This window comes from Pseudochaenichthys georgianus, chromosome 13 (assembly GCF_902827115.2).
Source record: "Pseudochaenichthys georgianus chromosome 13, fPseGeo1.2, whole genome shotgun sequence".
Taxonomy (NCBI): domain Eukaryota; kingdom Metazoa; phylum Chordata; class Actinopteri; order Perciformes; family Channichthyidae; genus Pseudochaenichthys; species Pseudochaenichthys georgianus.
Window position 1 is genome coordinate 970,151 of NC_047515.1, and position 20,205 is coordinate 990,355.

The window sequence follows — 20,205 nt, forward strand, 5'->3', positions numbered from 1 at the left end:
GCAGCAGGCCGCTCTGCTTTGTCAGATAACAGGTCTTTGCTGATACTGGCAGCAGTGTCTGACATCTGAGACATCTGCTGTCTACCTTTGAGTGTGTGTGTCTGTCTACCTTTGAGTGTGTGTGTCTGTCTACCTTTGAGTGTGTGTCTGTCTACCTTTGAGTGTGTGTGTCTGTCTACCTTTGAGTGTGTGTGTCTGTCTACCTTTGAGTGTGTGTGTCTGCCTACCTTTGAGTGTGTGTCTGTCTACCTTTGAGTGTGTGTGTCTGTCTACCTTTGAGTGTGTGTGTCTGTCTACCTTTGAGTGTGTGTGTGTGTGTGTGTGTGTGTGTGTGTGTGTGTGTGTGTGTCTGTCTACCTTTGAGTGTGTGTGTGTGTCTGTCTACCTTTGAGTGTGTGTGTCTGTCTATCTTTGAGTGTGTGTGTCTGTCTACCTTTGAGTGTGTGTGTCTGTCTACCTTTGAGTGTGTGTGTGTGTGTGTGTGTGTGTGTGTGTGTGTGTGTGTGTCTGTCTACCTTTGAGTGTGTGTGTCTGTCTACCTTTGAGTGTGTGTGTCTGTCTACCTTTGAGTGTGTGTGTCTGTCTACCTTTGAGTGTGTGTGTGTGTGTCTACCTTTGAGTGTGTGTGTCTGTCTACCTTTGAGTGTGTGTGTCTGTCTACCTTTGAGTGTGTGTGTCTGTCTATCTTTGAGTGTGTGTGTCTGTCTACCTTTGAGTGTGTGTGTCTGTCTACCTTTGAGTGTGTGTGTGTGTGTGTGTGTGTGTGTGTGTGTGTGTGTCTGTCTACCTTTGAGTGTGTGTGTCTGTCTACCTTTGAGTGTGTGTGTCTGTCTACCTTTGAGTGTGTGTGTGTGTCTACCTTTGAGTGTGTGTGTCTGTCTACCTTTGAGTGTGTGTGTCTGTCTACCTTTGAGTGTGTGTGTGTGTGTGTGTGTGTGTGTGTGTGTGTGTCTGTCTACCTTTGAGTGTGTGTGTGTGTCTGTCTACCTTTGAGTGTGTGTGTCTGTCTATCTTTGAGTGTGTGTGTCTGTCTACCTTTGAGTGTGTGTGTGTGTGTGTGTGTGTGTGTGTGTGTGTCTGTCTACCTTTGAGTGTGTGTGTCTGTCTACCTTTGAGTGTGTGTGTCTGTCTACCTTTGAGTGTGTGTGTCTGTCTACCTTTGAGTGTGTGTGTGTGTCTACCTTTGAGTGTGTGTGTCTGTCTACCTTTGAGTGTGTGTGTCTGTCTACCTTTGAGTGTGTGTGTCTGTCTATCTTTGAGTGTGTGTGTCTGTCTACCTTTGAGTGTGTGTGTCTGTCTACCTTTGAGTGTGTGTGTGTGTGTGTGTGTGTGTGTGTGTGTGTGTGTGTGTCTGTCTACCTTTGAGTGTGTGTGTGTGTCTACCTTTGAGTGTGTGTGTCTGTCTACCTTTGAGTGTGTGTGTCTGTCTACCTTTGAGTGTGTGTGTCTGTCTATCTTTGAGTGTGTGTGTCTGTCTACCTTTGAGTGTGTGTGTCTGTCTATCTTTGAGTGTGTGTGTCTGTCTACCTTTGAGTGTGTGTGTCTGTCTACCTTTGAGTGTGTGTGTGTGTGTGTGTGTGTGTCTGTCTACCTTTGAGTGTGTGTGTCTGTCTACCTTTGAGTGTGTGTGTCTGTCTACCTTTGAGTGTGTGTGTCTGTCTACCTTTGAGTGTGTGTGTGTGTGTCTACCTTTGAGTGTGTGTGTGTGTGTGTGTGTGTTTTAAAGATTGACAACAATCTGTTACTGTCTGCTTAAAGAGGTAGTTTTATAAGGTTTAACAGGGATCAGTGGCTGTGTGTGTGTGTGTGTGTGTGTGTGTGTGTGTGTGTATAAAGAAAAGATACATACATTTAAGCTACATGTAGGGCTCATCACCTACCTTTAACAGTGGTTGTTTGTGATGGCTGTAAACACATACCACCTCTACAGGTGTGTGTGTGTGTGTGAGACAGTGTCTGTGTCATTCTTTTTACCCAGCAGACACAATACTCAGCTGTGTGTTGTTGTGTGTTGAGGGGTGGGTGTAGTGTGACTCACCCTGTGACACCAGCGCTCGGCAGCTCTGATTGGTCAGCAGCAGACTCTCGCTGCCCAGCTGGCTCTCCTCTCTGTTGCTCCTCTGTGGATCTGCTGAGGAGCTGGAGATGTGTGTGTGCTAAGGTAAGAGAGGATATCAGAGTTAGGTGGTTAAAGTGAAACCGTGTGAACCTTCACTTTTTTAAGTGAAGGTTCACACTCTTTCTGTTGAATCTGTATATTTAAAAAGAGAAAGAAGTTACTTCTGGTAACTTAATGAGTCTCCTTTTTGATTGTTTTGTAGATCTGATGTTTTTGGTAATGTTTTCTTAAAAATATATATTTCATTTGACAGTGCAGCTTATTCCTCATAACTCCAACTTTTAAGTTCAGTGCGCATCGTGTTTTTCTTAACTCACTAAGTCCAGACAGTACTACACGTCTGGAGCGATGTCCACATGTCCTAGTGACCGGAGCAGATCAACGCTCAGCTCCGCGTTGGAGCTGCACTCTGCTGAGAGGACGCCTCTCCAGACGCTAGGCCACGTTCACACGGAGACCAAGCGGGTTGTATCCGCTACACTTTTCTGTTCGTCCACACCAGGCCTTAACGGAACCGCGGAAATGGAGCCCTCAAACGATAACGGCTCCCAAGGTGGGTAGATCTGCGGACGATACGCTCGGGGGGGCCACACGGCTCCGTGCGTACGATCATTTCCTGATAACGATGACGCCATCTCCCCACCTCTGCTGCTCACCCCGCGTCATTGCTGATGTGTTTCGCCAACAACAATGGTGGATCACAGGGTGGCTTTCGTGCTCCAGATGCTACTGAGCATGCTACAGATGTTAGTGCAACATCTACAGCTCCTCTACCACAACCACCAGCAACAAGTGGACATGGAGAACTACATGAACTACCTCAGGGCCATCAGGCCTGAACTCTGCCGGAGAGACACCTCTGGGTTTCATCTGTGATGTCAGCGGAAGGTCAGGATATTCTACGTATGGATGTTACATGCAGAGGACTGAGAAGGGTGTGTGTCATAGGCGGAGTTTGACATTTGCTCAGTCCCAACTACTGCGTGGGGTGCTACGGATACAGTAGCAATAAAGCCAGCGTTCAGCGCTCTGAGTATGGCTGTTCCATGCCCGCCGCACACAGTCACATGGAAGGGGCGGTCTCTCCCCCAACAACAGTGCATTACATAACTGTAAAGCGTATCATAACTGTGCACATCTTAGACCTATTTGATAACTACTGTATCCCTTGGTTACTTGAACACGCTACAATATTATTAACCAGTGTCCTACCTTATTAAAATATTGATATACGAATTATTTGTATTGGAACAGTTTTCGACGTAGTAATGCTGTAACATGGGGCCCCTTCCTTGCCCCCTGCTAAATCTGTGTGTGTGTGTGTGTGTGTGTGTGTGTGGGGTTAAGTGCTGACCTCTGTACTTTGTGGGACTTTCAGCAGGTTAGCATTGTTTGTATTTGCATGTGAGATCAACACGTCCCTCTGCCTCAGCATGTGGTCAGGTCACACACATGTGTGTGTCACATCTCTAGAGCAGATATAAAGTTGCTCTTTTCTATCTCACAGCGTTTAGTACTGAGTCAGTACACACACACACACACACACACACACACACACACACACACACACACACACACACACACACACACACACACACACACACACACACACACACACACACACACACACACACACACACACACACACACACACACACACACACACACACACACACACACACACACACACACACACACAGCAGGGTTTAATCACCATGATGTTTGTACATCAAACACTCAGTGAGTAAATGGAAACCACCTTTCTCTTTTTAGCTGTTCAACTTAAATATTTTATTGATATGTAATATTAATAAATATAATATTAATGTATAGAACCTTCAACAGCAAAGCCACTTAATGTGCTTAACTAGACACAGCAGGTACGTGTAATTAATAGAACACAGGACAACACAAAGAGTAAAATAAAGTATAAATAAAAGGATAATTTTTATAATAAAAACCGTTACATTAAACCGTCTACATGACCGCTCGTAGTTCTGAAACAGAACAAACATACAACTATTCTATCATTGAAATCAGGGTTTTACGGATGGACACAAAGAATTATAAATAAAATAATTTGATGGAGTTTTCTGAGTGCTCATCTGTGATTGGTTGATGATTTCCCTGCCTCTCACCCTTCCTCCCTGTGATTGGTGTGTTTCTGAGCAGGAGCGGCTGCAGCCTAGCTAAGGATGTCTGATAATGGGGAGGTCGAGGACAAGCCCCCTGCTCCGCCCATGAGGAACACCAGCACCATGATTGGCTCCTGCAACAAGGACCCCGCCCCCCTCAACCACGGCTCCAAGCCCCTCCCACCAAACCCGGAGGACAAGAAGAAGAAGGACCGCTCCATCCGCTTCATCCTGACGGGGGGGGGCGATAAGAGTGAGTACTGAGCTCCCTTTGCCCTGGAGAACTCCTCCATCCTCCAACACACACAGGAGAGCAACATGCGTGGGATGTTTATACAAATACAGCATATTGTGCACTTTTAATGAACCTTTAGATGTTTCAACAAATTAAATAAAGCCTTATAGACCAGCTAGAGTCAGGTTTCTACATTTTGCGCGATGGGAACTAAAGCAGTGAAATATCCCTGTAAAAATGTAGAAGTTGAGATTGTTTTCAGGTTATACATGATCTGTTATTTGAAATGTAACTGTGCGGTACCTAACATGCAGACAGCAGGGAAGTGATCCAGCCAGCTTTTGGTGTCAGAAGAATACAGTAACCTGAAACCTTCATCCGTGTGACAGTATGTTTTACATGTGGGAGAGAGCTCTGCTAATACCAAAGCCACCTTTAAACTAGTGAAGTGGAGACTGGGGAAGTTCTTGACTTGTGTTGACCCGGGTGGAACCGGTTGGTTTGATGTGGTTCTGACTCTGCTTGGCTTTGATATGAAGAAAGTCTTGAGAACGTTCCTTGTGACAGAACGTCCACTCTTTAAATAAATCACTGTTAGCGGGAATAACCTTATTTCTTTGAAATGTATCAAGCAGTCATTTGTTCCCTAATTAAACAAAATGCATAATTATCTTTATCAATATCACATTTCAAAATTGCACCAGTTATGGCCTTCTTTTTTAAAACATTGTCTCTCCATGGGCCATTCAAAATCACACACAATCAGTGGATGAGACATGGTGTAGAAATACTGCAGTTATGATACACTGAACAAAAATATAAATGCAACACTTTTGTTTTTGCTCCCATTTTTCATGAGATGAACTCAAAGATCTAAAACATTTTCTATAAACACAAAATAACCATTTCTCTCAAATATTGTTCACAAATCTAAAAAGATCTGTGATAGTGAGCACTTCTCCTTTGGCGAGATAATCCATCCCACCTCACAGGCGTGGCATATCAAGATGCTGATCAGACAGCATGATTATTGCACAGGTGTGCCTTAGGCTGGCCATAATAAAAGGCCACTCTGAAACGTGCAGTTTTGCTTTATTGGGGGGGTCCGGGGGGTCCGAAAACCAGTCAGTATCTGGCAGAGGTGTGGACTCGAGTCACATGACTTGGACTCGAGTCAGACTCGAGTCACCAATTTGATGACTTGAGACTCGACTTGACAAAATCACAAAACACATGCGACTCGACTTGGACTTGAACACCAATGACTCGGGACTTGACTTGGACTTGAGCCTTCTGACTTGAGGTGACTTGATACTTTAATTAATTCAGAGGTCTCCAACACGCCGATCGCGAGCTGCCGCTAGAAGAGCAGACTCCCGTCGGGGAGAGCAGAATCTCCAGCCGCTCCTACTCTTGCTGAGAATCCTTGCAGGCAGGGGCGGGTCTTTATTTAGCTGGGCCACCATGCGGCCAATCATATATGAGGACACACTAGGATCATACCATTATGTGAAAGAAGGGTGGGGGGCAGACGCAGGTGTAGTGGTACAGGCCAGCTGCACAGAGCGACGGAGAGACGGGGGAGCCGGATTTAAATGCAAGAAAAAGTCAAGAAATGTGCGAAAACCCAAAAAAGAAGCAGCGTCTGCTGCATTTCAATGATATTGGAGAAATCAAAGCTGAGTGCGGGATTTGTAAAATGAAAATAACCTTCAGAGAAGGTTTTTGGTAACCACTCAGGATTTATTATCAGAGGTGGGAGAAGTTCAGATCTTGTACTTGAGTAAAAGTACCAGAGTGTAGGAATACTCGGTTACAATAAAAAGTCCTGCATTCAAAATGTTACAAGTAAAAGTACAAAAGTATTAGCATCAAAATATAGTTAAAGTACCACCTGCAGAGGGACCTAGATGCCGGTGTTCTCTTCCCCATAGAGACGCCTGGCTGCACATTATCCCTGGCATGGAGATAGATTGTGGGTCCCTTTCAACATGTTGCACACAGTGATAAACATTCTGTCACCTCTACATCAGGGATCTTATACATTAAACTCCTTCTGAATCAAACCGTCACGGTAGCCTCACCTTATTGTTCCCTCTTCAAATAGAAGAACACACGTTACTTTACCAGCAGAGAGAAAATGGATTATTAAATGATTAATGTGACTAATAAAGAGCGGTTTGATTATTAAGTATTATTCTGTTGATCGATGTCATTACATTTGGTGAAAAGCACATAATGACTTGTTTAAGACTCGTTTTGTCAAAGTTTACGACTTGGACTTGACTTGAACTTGCCCATCCTGACTTGAGACTTGACTTGGACTTGCAAAACAATGACTTGGTCCCACCTCTGGTATCTGGTGTGACCACCATTTGCCTCACGCAGTGCAACACATCTCCTTGGCATAGAGTTGATCAGGTTGTTGATTTTGGCCTGTGGAATGTTGGTCCACTCCTCTTCAATGGCTGTGCCAAGTTGCTGGATATTGGCAGGAACTGGAACACGCTGACGTATACGCCGATCCAGAGCATCCCAAACATGCTCAATGGGTGACATGTCCGGTGAGTATGCTGGCCATGCAAGAACTGGGATGTTTTCAGCCTCCAGGAATTGTGTACAGATCCTTGCAACATGGGGCCGTGCATTATCATGCTGCAACATGAGGTGATGGTCGTGGATGAATGGCACAACAATGGGCCTCAGGATCTCGTCACGGTATCTCTGTGCATTCACAATGCCATCAATAAAATGCACCTGTGTTCGTCGTCCATAACATACGCCTGCCCATACCATAACCCCACCACCACCATGGGCCACTCCATTCACAACATTGACATCAGAAAACCGCTCACCCACACGACGCCACACACGCTGTCTGCCATCTGCCCTGAACAGTGAACACCGGGATTCATCCGTGAAGAGAACACCTCTCCAACGTGCCAGACGCCATCGAATGTGAGCATTTGCCCACTCAAGTCGGTTACGACGACGAACCGGAGTCAGGTGGAGACCCCGATGAGGACGACGAGCATGCAGATGAGATTCCCTGAGACGCTTTCTGACAGTTTGTGCAGAAAGTCTTTGGTTATGCAAACCGATTGTTGCAGCAGCTGTCCGAGTGGCTGGTCTCAGACCATCTTGGAGGTGAACATGCTGGATGTGGAGGTCCTGGGCTGGTCTGGTTACACGTGGTCTGCGGTTGTGAGGCCGGTTGGATGTACTGCCAAATTCTCTGAAACGCCTTTGGAGACGGCTTATGGTAGAGAGATGAACATTCAATTCACGGGCAACAGCTCTGGTGGACATTCCTGCTGTCAGCATGCCAATTGCACGCTCCCTCAAAACTTGTGACATCTGTGGCATTGTGCTGTGTGATAAAACTGAACATTTTAGAGTGGCCTTTTATTGTGGCCAGCCTAAGGCACACCTGTGCAATAATCATGCTGTCTAATCAGCATCTTGATATGCCACACCTGTGAGGTGGGATGGATTATCTCGCCAAAGGAGAAGTGCTCACTATCACAGATCTTTTTAGATTTGTGAACAATATTTGAGAGAAATGGTTATTTTGTGTATATAGAAAATGTTTTAGATCTTTGAGTTCATCTCATGAAAAATGGGAGCAAAAACAAAAGTGTTGCATTTATATTTTTGTTCAGTGTATATATGTCCATGAATAGTAAACACAGTCAGACTTGCTTCCTGTGTGTCGGAGCAGACGCTGCATCACATTCTGAGGCTACTGGAAATCTGTTGGGTTACTGATGTTATCTCAGCCATGACAAAGTGACATTGACACAGTGACTGTCATATAAACCAGTGGTTCTCAACTGGTCAGGCCTCGGCACCCACTTTTTTTTTTTGTCAATAAATCGCGACCCGGAATTTTGAACCACTCAAATCTATTCAACAAAAAATCATGCTGTAATATATATATACGCTTTTCAGCATACAATATTAATGAAAGATTTTTAGAAATACTAACGTATAAACTACGCATTCTGGTACACTCTGAGAAGAAAATAAATAAATCTATTACTACCCGACATATTAATAATGCCATTGTTTGTTTTTCAGATAAGCCCCTGTCAATCATCAAACCGGGGGTCATATTTCATCACGTGTTCATTTGTATCTGAAGTTGTACCCATGGATGTATAAAGAATAGTTCTACTGCAAAGTTATTCTCCGTGGGGACTTCCGGCAACAATCTTGATTCTGATTGGCCAGAAGACTCGAAGAAACATCAGCAAAGATGTTTTATTGAGAAGATGATCACTACGTGACAGAAGTTTTCAAAACCGTTTATGGTCTCCGGTACTTCCAGTCCAATGCCGACTGCATGCACAGCGTTAGAAAATCAGCACTTCAAAATAAAACGTTTTTTTTTCTTCACTCACACATCTGCGACCCACTCGAAACGGGTCCGCCCACCCACTTTTGGGTCGCGACCCACCAGTTGAGAACCACTGATCTAAATGATCTCCAAGAAACAACATATGCCTATTGTTTGTTGACAAAAGCACTGTGGACTTCTTAACCGAGACAGATTACCCATGATGCTTTGAGGGAGGCTGGTAGCTCATTAGTCATCTTGAGGGATCTGCTGTCTCTCTCTGGAGGACCTCAGCACACGGTGTCTCCTGTGTCTCTGTTTGTCCTCTTTCTCCACTTTCCTTCGTCTCATCCTCCTCTTCCTCTTTTCTGTCTCCTAGCTTTTCCAGAGGTCTGTAGCCTACTACGAAGCCTGTTCAACCTAACCTGGATACGTTTGAGTTACCCGGTTTACCTTATCCAAAACAACATCGCTAAGCGGTCCTACGACGCTGGTTATCAACTCGTTAACTCAAGCCAGCCGTGTCCTATCTAGTTAGGTGCGCGTTCACATGAAAGGGGTGGTATCTGGAGCATTCTGATTGGTCAGCAGGCAGTGCTTTCACTGAGTTGATCTCTTAGCCTGCAACCTAACCTGCTCCGGACCAGAGGCCTGTACTGCTGTACTACGAAGCAGGATGTTCTCTTAGCGGCTAACTTCAGGGAAAACTCTGGGTTTCCGGTCCTACGACGCTGGTTCTCTTCTTAGCGGCTAGATCTCCATGGTAACTGATGCTGAGCGGCTAACCTGGTCGGGAGCAGGTTAGGTTGCAGGCTAAGAGCTCAACTCAGTGAAAGCACTGCCTGCTGACCAATCAGAGCTCAGTGTGCAGAGTTTAAAGCGATCAAGTCATATTACAGGAGAAAGGAAATACAGAAAAGCTGCCGTCGCAGGAAAGACGGCCGGCAAAAATCACCGACTGTGTGAACGTGAACATGAATAGAATATCACCTCCATCTTCAGAGCAATCTGACTATTAGAACATTAGCGTTAAGAAAGCTTACTTAAATATCTGTCACAACATCAGTACCCGGATCAGAGTACATTAAGTACAGTCCGTGGCATATCACTTCATAATGTATCATATCTCCTGAGCTGAGTCAGCTGAGCCGTATCTGGCCGTGCAACACTCAGTGTCACATACTGTATGCAGAAGTATTATTTTAAGCAACACATTAAGTTGAGGAAACACTCGAGACAAATGTAATGAAAGTCAGATGGTGTGTTAGACGGGCAGTGATATCATGAACCTGTTGATGTACGCATTCAAACACGTGTTCTGTTCCAGCTGTGTTCACCTTGCAGCTGCAGCTCTGTGCTTTGATCCTGATCAAGTGTTTAAGTCATGGATGTTTAAAGTTTAACTTCTTCATATGTCTAATATTAAAGTTCACTTTTCATTCAGGAAGTATGATGCTGCGCTGTCAGTATGCTTCTCCATGTCTGTGATTGGTCGAATGCTCCAGATACCACCCCTTTCATGTGAACGCGCACCTCACTAGATAGGACACGGCTGGCTTGAGCGATCCACTTGATAACCAGCGTCGTAGTACCGTTTAGCGAGAGCGCGTATGTTTTGGATTAGGCCTAACATATCCAGGTTAGGTTGAACTAGATTTGTAGTATAGGCCCCAGGCTAGCCGTTCAGCATCAGTTACCATGGAGATCTAGCCCGCTAAGAAGATAACCAGCGTCGTAGGACCGGAAACCCAGAGTTTTCCCTGAAGTTAGCCGCTAATGGCGCTTTTCCACTACAGCGTGCTTTAAGCGTGCAGTGCAGGGCCCGTTTTTGGTTGCATTTCCACTTGGCGTACTACCGGCTAGCGGGTACTATTTCACAGTTTTTCTGGCCCCATAAAATCGAGGTTGGCTGAGTATGCTAAACTAGAGAGAGAATAGCTGGCAAGGGGGCTACAACTACAACACAATGAACATATTTTACTGTGATTTAATTGTAATACACGTTTCAAAATGATGCCGAAGTAACAACACACTGATACCGGTTAGTAAAAACCATGAATTAATGCTTTGACAAGTCTGCAGACAGACGGCAGAGAAACACCTTTTTAAATGTATGTTTTCTGAATGGAGATCGGCTAAGCTAACGCAGTATATGCTCCGACCGTCCACACTCACAACAACGGCCTATACAGACATAAATAAAGCAGCGACTGTATTCTCCATGACACAGGCAGTCTGTGGTTTGTACTTGTACACTTTTGTCTAGTGTCTGAACAGATATGAGGAGCTGTGAGCTCTGAGTGCTAAGAGCTAACGGCTGATGTTGGTTTTGTGTGGTTCTCATTGAAGATGACGGCACGGCTCCGCCTACACTGCGTTACTATAGTTACTTCCCCAGCTACTAAACTGTAAAGGAAACGCAGCATAAAGTGAGCCAGTCCTAACAAGGCCCAACGAGGCCTTACTAAGCCGGGCGAGGCCCTGCAATGGAAATGTGCCATAAGCGAAAATGTGTGTTTCTCTGTTTCTGTAGTCCTCATGTTATTGTTTTTATTTATTTCAGTATTTCTGACCTTTTCAGAAACCTGGAACTCTTTGTTCCTCCTCCTTACATTAAGGACTGTTTTCACAGTTATTGTTATTGTTGGATTTGTGCAACCATCTTCTGTGCTCCTGTCTAAAGCCTCTGGAGGATCTTCATAGTGGTTCATTTGCACCGTGCCACTTGTAAGCCGTGTTCTAGAAGAAAAAGGATAGTCCTGTATCCTGAAATGAATTTAACGAGTGTGATCCGGCCTGTAACAAACCCCACATCGTTCTTATGACTGTTGTGTTGTTCCTTTCAGCCTATAAGAAGAAGGAGCGTCCAGAGATTTCTCTGCCGTCTGATTTTGAACACACCATCCATGTGGGCTTTGATGCTGTCACCGGGGAGTTCACTGTAAGTGTGTGTGCCGGTGTGTGTTGCTTCTCCTGGTGTGTAGTCACACTCAAAAGATTTCCTGAACAAACACACAGTGTGCTTCTGCAGTGTGTGTTTGTGTGTCTGCTGTGTTTACATCACTTTTTAATTGCTCACCAACACAGCCATGCTCACTGTTGCGTGAGTCTTTTAGAATGTAGCATTTTAGAGTGTTTGAGACACACACACACGATTGGCAAAATAAACCTTTTGTTAATAATCACATTAGACAAAGATGCCTTGTTTGTCTGCCTCACTTGATCCGCCTGACCAAGCTCTTTAGCGTGTGTGTGTGTGTGCGTGTGTTCACTTTTTCAAACATCTACTTGCTAGAGTACCAAACATCTCTGTTTGAAGTATGCATGCATATCATAATGCTGATATATGATACATGAACATTCATTTACCCTTTCACTGTCTGCATTGTCTCAACATCTATGTGGAAAAGGTTCTGTACTTTTCCTGCAGTGCACTTGCCATGGTGTTGGCTTAATGGAATACTAATAAATAAATAATCTGCCTTGTGAGCGCAAACATAGCCTCATATTGATATTGTAAGAAGGGCATTTTTACTGAATAAATTATGTTCAGGTAGGAGCAGTATATAGGAGAGAGAGAGAAAACATTTGAAATGTAATGTTAATGTTGTTAATTATGTTGTATTGTGATGCTTTAGCAACATTGTTTAATTTAACTTTCATGCCAATAAAGCCCCATTGAGAGAGAGAGAGAACCATAGCTTGTTGTTATGTAGTCTGAAACTGATTGTGCATCATTAAGCGATAGATTTGAAACACAGCCCTTAAACAGTGCACATAGAATCAAAATCGTGTGTGTGTGTGTGTGTAGGGCATGCCGGAGCAGTGGGCTCGGCTCCTGCAGACCTCCAACATCACCAAACTGGAGCAGAAGAAGAATCCTCAGGCTGTCCTCGACGTCCTAAAGTTCTACGACTCCAAAGAAACGGCCAACAGCCAGAAATACATGAGCTTCACAGGTACACGCACGCACACACACACACGCACGCACGCGCACGCGCACACAGTGTTTCGTCTAATAACTACTTGTGGTTTTCCCTGCAGATAAAAATGCAGATGCCTACTGCTCCTCCACCACAACGGTAAGCTCACCTCCGTCAACAGCTGTGTGTGTTTCCCTTCCGTATAACACTCTATAACACTCGTATTTATTTATTCATTTCTTTACATGTTTTGCCCAAAGTGGGAAAGGTTCCTCTGAAATCAGGATGCGTGACATTGATAATCTATGTAATTGTGAAGCTCTCATAATAATGACTGAGTCTTATTTTGTACCCAACATTAGTCCTGACGAAAGCTACCAAAAGTTCTTACATTTTCAGAATTGTAACTATTTATGTTTGTTTATATAGTGTTATCAATTTGCTTGACAATATCTCTTTTGTCAGCCACTGTAGATAATAAGCAACAACATTGCTCCTGTTGCACTGCAGCGAAGCCGAGTGGAACCCAGGTGTATCGCTTGTTGCTCCACACGGCAAGCCGGCTCCTGGCTGTGGGGTGCATACATGTAGCTTTAAAGGGGACCTATCATGCAAAATGCACTTTTTGATGTATTTTATACATAAATATGTGTCCCCGGTGCATCAGGCAGTGTTGGGCAAGTTACTTCCAAAATGTAATATATTACATATTACGTATTACTGTCTTTTGAAAGTAATAAGTTACATTACAATATTACTGTCTCTGAAATATAATGAGTTACACTACTTTTTAGTTACTTTCACCAAAATAACCTCAAAAGAATGGCTAGGTATTTCAAATGCTGAAATGTAGTTTAGTGCAGCTCATTATACCTCCAGTGAAGGGCCATGTGGTAGCATAACAACTGTGTAGGCCCTTAAAGAGCCTGTGACAGCATCCCAACAGCTGTTGTGCAATGAAATATTGGGCTACTAGTCATCTCGAACCGTCAGTTTAAAAAAGAAAAAGCGATACCGTTCTGTTAAATATCAATCATTTCGAACATCGCGGGAAGATTCCTTCGACTCATTTTGAAGTTTTGGAGGAAGCCTGAAGTGACGTCAATGCGGGAACGCTTCTCTGTGCGGCGAGAGAGCCAAACACGGACAAAGTGTGTTGTCATGCGTAGAAATGGTGAATTACTGAGATTAGGCACGTTAATAACGTTTTAATGAAGTTGACTACAGTATATTCATATTCGTCAGTGCTTTCATGTCAATTCGGCGAACATAAACATAAATGATCGTGGTGAAGATGATGATTACATTAGGATTACAAATCGGGAGTGAGAGCTGCTGAATTTCCTCCCGTCGGATGTGATATAAAAACAAATCGATTATTTTGGATGAAACTACATTTATTAGTGCTTTCATGTCAATGCGGCGAACATATGAACACATTAAATGATCGTGAGGATGATGATTAAAAATCGTTTGTTTGAGCCGGTCTGCATTTCCTGATGAGAAAACAAACCGATGCTTTTTGTAGTTGTAGTACACCAACATGGATTAAACGTGTGGTTTTTTTACCACAATGTTGGGGAAATTAATGGATAAAATGCACGGATTATTATTATTATTATTATTATTATTCCCACTCCGATTGGGACACTAGGTCCACCGTTTCCCCGCAGTGAGGCTCCCCCCGTTGACAGTTTACGTGGGCTGGGTGCAGTGGCGGACTGGCCATCGGGACGAATCCCGATGGGCCGGTACCGAAGTGGGCCGGTCGGATAAGTCACCAGCACATCCCCCATAGGCGGCGCGTGAGGCTCAGGTTTGAGAAGGCTAAATAACTTCTTTTACCTGACGCTGCCCGCCTCCGGCGTCTATAGAAAAGAGATCCACTCAGTGTGCGGAGTTTAAATCTCTCAAGTCATATTACAGGATAAAGGAAATACAGTTTAAACTGCCGTATGCAGAGAAGACGCCGACGTGTCGCACTATCATTCATATTCCATCATCAATCAGATCATCGATCATATAATATCATAATATATCATATATTTTCTTATCTGAGTCAGCTGAGCCGTATCTGGCCGTGCAACACTCACAGTGTCACAGACTGGATGCAGAAGTATTATTTAACACATTATGTTGACGAAACACTCGAGACAAATGTAATTAAAGTCAGATCCACTCGTGTCTTAGACGTGAACGCGCTCTCAGCTGGAGAGAGAAACCCTGGCTTGATTTACCGAGTTGATAACCAGCGTCGTACCGCTTAGCGAGATCTCGTTTGTTAGTTTGTTGTTGTTAGTTTGTTTGTTACTCAAACATATCCAGGGTCTGTTGAACTGGCTTCGTAGTACAGGGCACAGGTGGCGAGCAGCGCTAATGTCAAAGACACAGACATTATACATTATATTTGTATTTTACCAGGATGCAGTGACACAAATATTTACATATTTACATTTACTATCTACAGCACCCGCCGCCCCTGACATCCCCACTCCCCCCGTTGACAATTTACTAGCGGTACCGAAGTGGGCCGGTCGAGAGTCCCGGGATGATTTTTAGTCCCAGTCCACCACTGGCTACATGATCATATGATCGCCCATATTGACGCACCTCATTCCTAAACTTAGAAGATACAACATAAACCGATCCTTCAGCCTCATATGAGCTCTCAGACACGTTCAACATTAACCTGTCATCGCTGTCTGAGCTTGCTGCTGTGTGCACCATCGTGCGTTTACATCTGGCTGTATATATATAAAGGTTTACATGCAGATGCTGGGATCCTGGACGGTGCAGCTGGAGCGCTGTGCCCGCAATGACGTCACCCATCATTTGGCGGGACTTGAAGAATCCGCGAGAAGATCCAGAAAATTGTCAACATTGAAGGCAGATTAATGGTTATCAAAGTACAAATATCCAAAATCAGTTCAGTAACGGTTTCAAGGGGACAATATGTACTCAAATTGATGGGTTTGGATGATGGGGGAAAACCGTGTCACAGGCTCTTTAAGGCTACTGACAACTTGTATTACACGGCTTAGTTGAATACTCGATTCTGATTGTAACTTCTTAACATGTGACACGTTGTTAATACAGCAGTACAGACCACTGTCAAGGACTATAATGAAGGTTGCTAAGGAGGATCAAGAAAGAGAAAGGAAAAGAGGTTAAAAGACGGAGCGCTGGACGTCAGATCAATCCCCAGAAGAAGGCAGACAGGAAGTGAATACTAACAGGACACGGAATGGGCTCTGTAGTGTGTTTAGTATATGGCCGTGTGCAGGCCCGGCTCCAGAACAACATGACTCAGGGTGCCTCTGAGGTTACAGGGGGGCAGCAGTAGTGGCCGGCAACAGCAATGAGAAATAGCATTGATGGTCCCAATGAACAGATGATGGCCTTTGTTATGTTCTGAAACCAAGCAAGTGAGAACATTTCAAGTGAGTTAAAAGTGCAATCCTGAAATATCTCATAGTCCAAAGTGGACTGTGGCAAAGAAAAGCACAACAGCTTCAAAGCTGTACTGATAAAACAAATGAGAACATATTGTAAATCAAGGCACATGTTATTTGAACCAGCTCATGGTTTGAAATGGCAAACATTGAAAAGCAAAAGTATTATTAAAACCATGTACTAAACATCACCTTGGTCCCATCATGTACTCTGGGAAGAGAATATTTACTCTGCTTGAAAACTGGTATCACATCATCATGTGAGGTGACTTTGTGACCTGGAGAACATTTCAGCTGCAACATCAGCTCGTTGATAAGCTTGGGATATGAGATCTGTTTGTAGCCATTCGTGGTGAAGGCATCTGTGCTATTGTGTGCATTATGTTTGACCAACATTTCTACAGGCAGGCAGAGAATGGCCCTATTTTCACATATTCTAGCCCTTGTCTATTTGTATACCACGAGCTGCACAATGACCACCTAACCCCACTGTACAGGCGGGTACTTGTTTAGATATACCTGGGCAGGCTCTGTTTTGCCGTGGTCTCCTGGCACCTGCGGGCCGCAGAGAAGCGGCGTAGTTTCGGGCGACGAAGACTGCTGCTCCGGGGACGGCGAGTCAGGCGGGAGTAACGGCCCCTACACACGGCGGCGTGCGTTGCCGCTTCAACGCTTCTGCCCATTCACTTTGAATGGGGTGACGTCATGATTCGCCGAACTGCATTGTGGGAGCAAAGCGTAGCTTCTCTCGCGGTGCTCGCTGCAAAAGTAGAGCAATGTTCTACTTTTGCCGCCTCGACGGAGGCGTCAGCCAATCAAATCCCTCGTATGCAAATCTGACAGTACAAGCACTAGCCAATCAAACCGGGTGTATGTTGGGAGAGCCAGACCGCAGTTATTTCAAAAGTTATGTCAAAAAATGGAGGAGAAAAAACCCTTTCTCTTTTCCTCCATACCCAAATCTTAAAAAAACAGGAAATAAAAAAAGGAACTCACCTTGTGGTAAACCCGCAAGAGAAAAAGCATTTGAGCTCCATACTGTTTCAGAAATAATCCTTGATGTGGTTTAGAACAGGATGGCGTTTTTACAGAATGTAACTTTATCTCCGGTAGAATTCTGATCAGGCATTAGCTCCACCTCCTTTTTTTTTTGTTCAAGCTAAAGACCCAAAATCCGTGTTTCTCTAACAGGGCTGGAATAGAGGGTATGAGGGATGTCTAAAATGCATGATCCGTTTATATTTTGAGCAAAACACATCATAGATGTGTTTTTATATATTTTTATATATAATCTTATATATATCATATAGTATATGCCTAAAAATAGCAGCACTTTAACTTTTGAGATATCAGCGTAGGTTTGTGAATTATAATTTTTCATGTTGAAATTAGCAATCAGCCACCATATGCAAATACTTGTCACAAGCATGTACATGTGCAGTGTTGTAAATGTATAGATTGAATTGTGAGAATTAAATGAGGCAATCCATTTTGAATTCCCAAACTATATAAAGAAACTATAAAACATGTGAACTCTGGTATTGCTTATCTTACCACAGTTGAACTGGATACAAAAAAAGTATACAAGCAAAAATAATTGAATGATTAAAGCTCACTAAAACCAGTATACTAAGTTGTCTTAGATTATAATATTATATATATTTATATATTTATTTATAAGGTTAAACTAATTCTATTGTCAATATTGAACAGTTGACTGTAGTCTGGAGCCCCAGGGAGATTCACAGATTCACATGCTCATTACACATGGCAACATCTCGAGGCCTCTTATGTTACTGTTACTTTTGTTTTAGGCCTTAAGGTGAGCAAGGGTCAACAAAGATAAGGACACTTAAGGGGAGCTTCTGTTGAAGCGAATGGAGACTGGATTGGTCTGCCTGGAGGATAAATAGTGAAAGGAGGGAGAGCATGAGAAGATTAAAAAGAAAGAGGAGATGAGGTTTAGTCTACCGTTTGACAAGACAAGGGGGAGAGGGGGGGGTAACTGACGGGGTGAGAGAGACGCAGAGGTGAGAGGAGGATAAGGTTAAAAGAGAGTGTGAAGGAGTAATGAGGGTGGAGGGAGGCGCTGATCTGATGCTGCTGCCGGGTCTGACCTCAGTTCACGGTTTCTTTGTCTCATGTATTGAATGCAGTGGGTCGGAAAGTGTTCTAAACCTTACCTAGTAAGGATCCTGCTTTCACAACCTCACAGAAGTACAAGTGTTATCATCTCAATGAACTAAATGAACTTGAATGAAAGTATTCATGGTTCAGTGAATGTCGTTTTGTCCAGCTATTAGTTGGGTTCATAATGCTAACGCCTGAGCGCCCGAACAGCTCTGTGTTCCTGGATGCAACCCATGTCAGCCCAACCCATGTCAGCCCAACCCATGTCAGCCCAACCCATGTCAGCCCAACCCATGTCAGCCCAAACCATGTCAGCCCAACCCATGTCAGCCCAACCCATGTCAGCCCAACCCATGTCAGCCCAACCCATGTCAGCCCAACCCATGTCAGCCCAACCCATGTCAGCCCAACCCATGTCAGCCCAACCCATGTCAGCCCAACCCATGTCAGCCCAACCCATGTCAGCCCAACCCATGTCAGCCCAACCCATGTCAGCCCAACCCATGTCAGCTCCAAACATACATGTTGAATCCTGATGGCAAAAATGAATGAATGGAAAACATTTGTAATTGATATGAATACAGTTTTGTCCAGACTCCAATATGTAGGTGTCCAGTATGCTCCAGCTTAGGACACATATATTCCACCTGGTGCACACTTCTACATTAGCAATGCGTTTCCAATGTAGGAGCACCTGGGCGACACAGCTGAACACTCCATGCTCTGTTCTGAAAGAGAGGAGCAAGCTCTGCTTTTGTAAAGAGTGCAGTAAAGAGAAGGAGGAGGAGATGACGATGATGCCACCTCTCTCTCTCTCTCTCTCTCTCTCTCTCTCTCTCTCTCTCTCTCTCTCTCTCTCTCTCTCTCTCTCTGCATTGTGATTCAGCATCTTTTCCTCGTCTCCTTGTCTCTGCAGCTTGGCCCCCAGCCAAGCATCAGACCATCAGAGAGAGGCAGATCAGAGGAGAGGAGCAGGGGCATAGAAGGGAGGAAGTGTGATCCAGACAGGATGAGAGCTTCCAGACATCAACAGTGATGACGAGAGGAGGACGAGAGAAAGGGTGTAATACAAAGAGAGAGAGAGAGAGAGAGAGAGAGAGGGGCAAGAAGGAGAGAAGCCTGAATTCAGAGGGGAAAAGGCACTTCTCTGCATGAGGAGAGATGAAGTAGTAGAAGAAGAGTTTGTAACAGCAGGAAGCGATGATGGGTCTCATGTTGGCTCATGTGACCGTGATGTCACTGAGGCTCCGCCCTCTCTCTCCCTCTGACATCATGCAGGGCTCCAAGGCCGTGTCGGAGACGCCCGCCATAGCAACCGTATCAGAAGACGACGATGAAGATGAGGCTGAGCCCCCACCGGTAATCGCCCCTCGGCCAGAACACACCAAATCAGTAAGGACACACACACACACACACACACACACACACACACACACACACACACACACACACACACACACACACACACACACACACACACACACACACACACACACACACACACACACACACACACACACACACACACACACACACACACACACACACACACACACACACACACACACACACACACACACACACACACACCCTCTATCTGTCAGGACCCTCATTAATGTAATGCATCCCATCATCCAGCAACATCCCATCCTAACCCCGTCTCCAGGGTAACCTCACACAGTCCTGTGAAGCAGGGACGACCGGCCTCTAAAGGCTGAAATAAAATATAAAGGAAGTATAAAGTGAACCTAAATAATCACTTTAAAGTTGTTTTTAAATACATTTTTAAACAGCTTTAAAGTTTTACAGAAGCTTGTTTGTGTGTAAAATGTTGGGTTATAACATTTCCTAGGAGTTCAGTATTAGGGAAGG

At 44.4% G+C, this 20,205-nt stretch overlaps 1 protein-coding gene across 2 annotated transcripts in view; it reads left to right on the forward strand.

Moving 5' to 3' along the window:
- Positions 1–20,205, forward strand: part of pak1 (p21 protein (Cdc42/Rac)-activated kinase 1) — a 110,411-nt gene that overhangs the window by 63,031 nt on the left and 27,175 nt on the right. Inside the window, exons 1-6 of one of the 2 annotated variants that reach the window (XM_034097315.2) lie at positions 1,978–2,161; positions 4,292–4,507; positions 11,675–11,769; positions 12,640–12,787; positions 12,873–12,910; positions 19,612–19,725. In XM_034097315.2, coding sequence (XP_033953206.1) covers positions 4,315–4,507; positions 11,675–11,769; positions 12,640–12,787; positions 12,873–12,910; positions 19,612–19,725 — 588 coding nt within the window. In that variant the 5' untranslated portion in view covers positions 1,978–2,161; positions 4,292–4,314. Of the gene's footprint in view, positions 1–1,977; positions 2,162–4,291; positions 4,508–11,674; positions 11,770–12,639; positions 12,788–12,872; positions 12,911–19,611; positions 19,726–20,205 lie in introns of those variants that run through there. The other variant, XM_034097314.2, reaches the window with a different exon arrangement.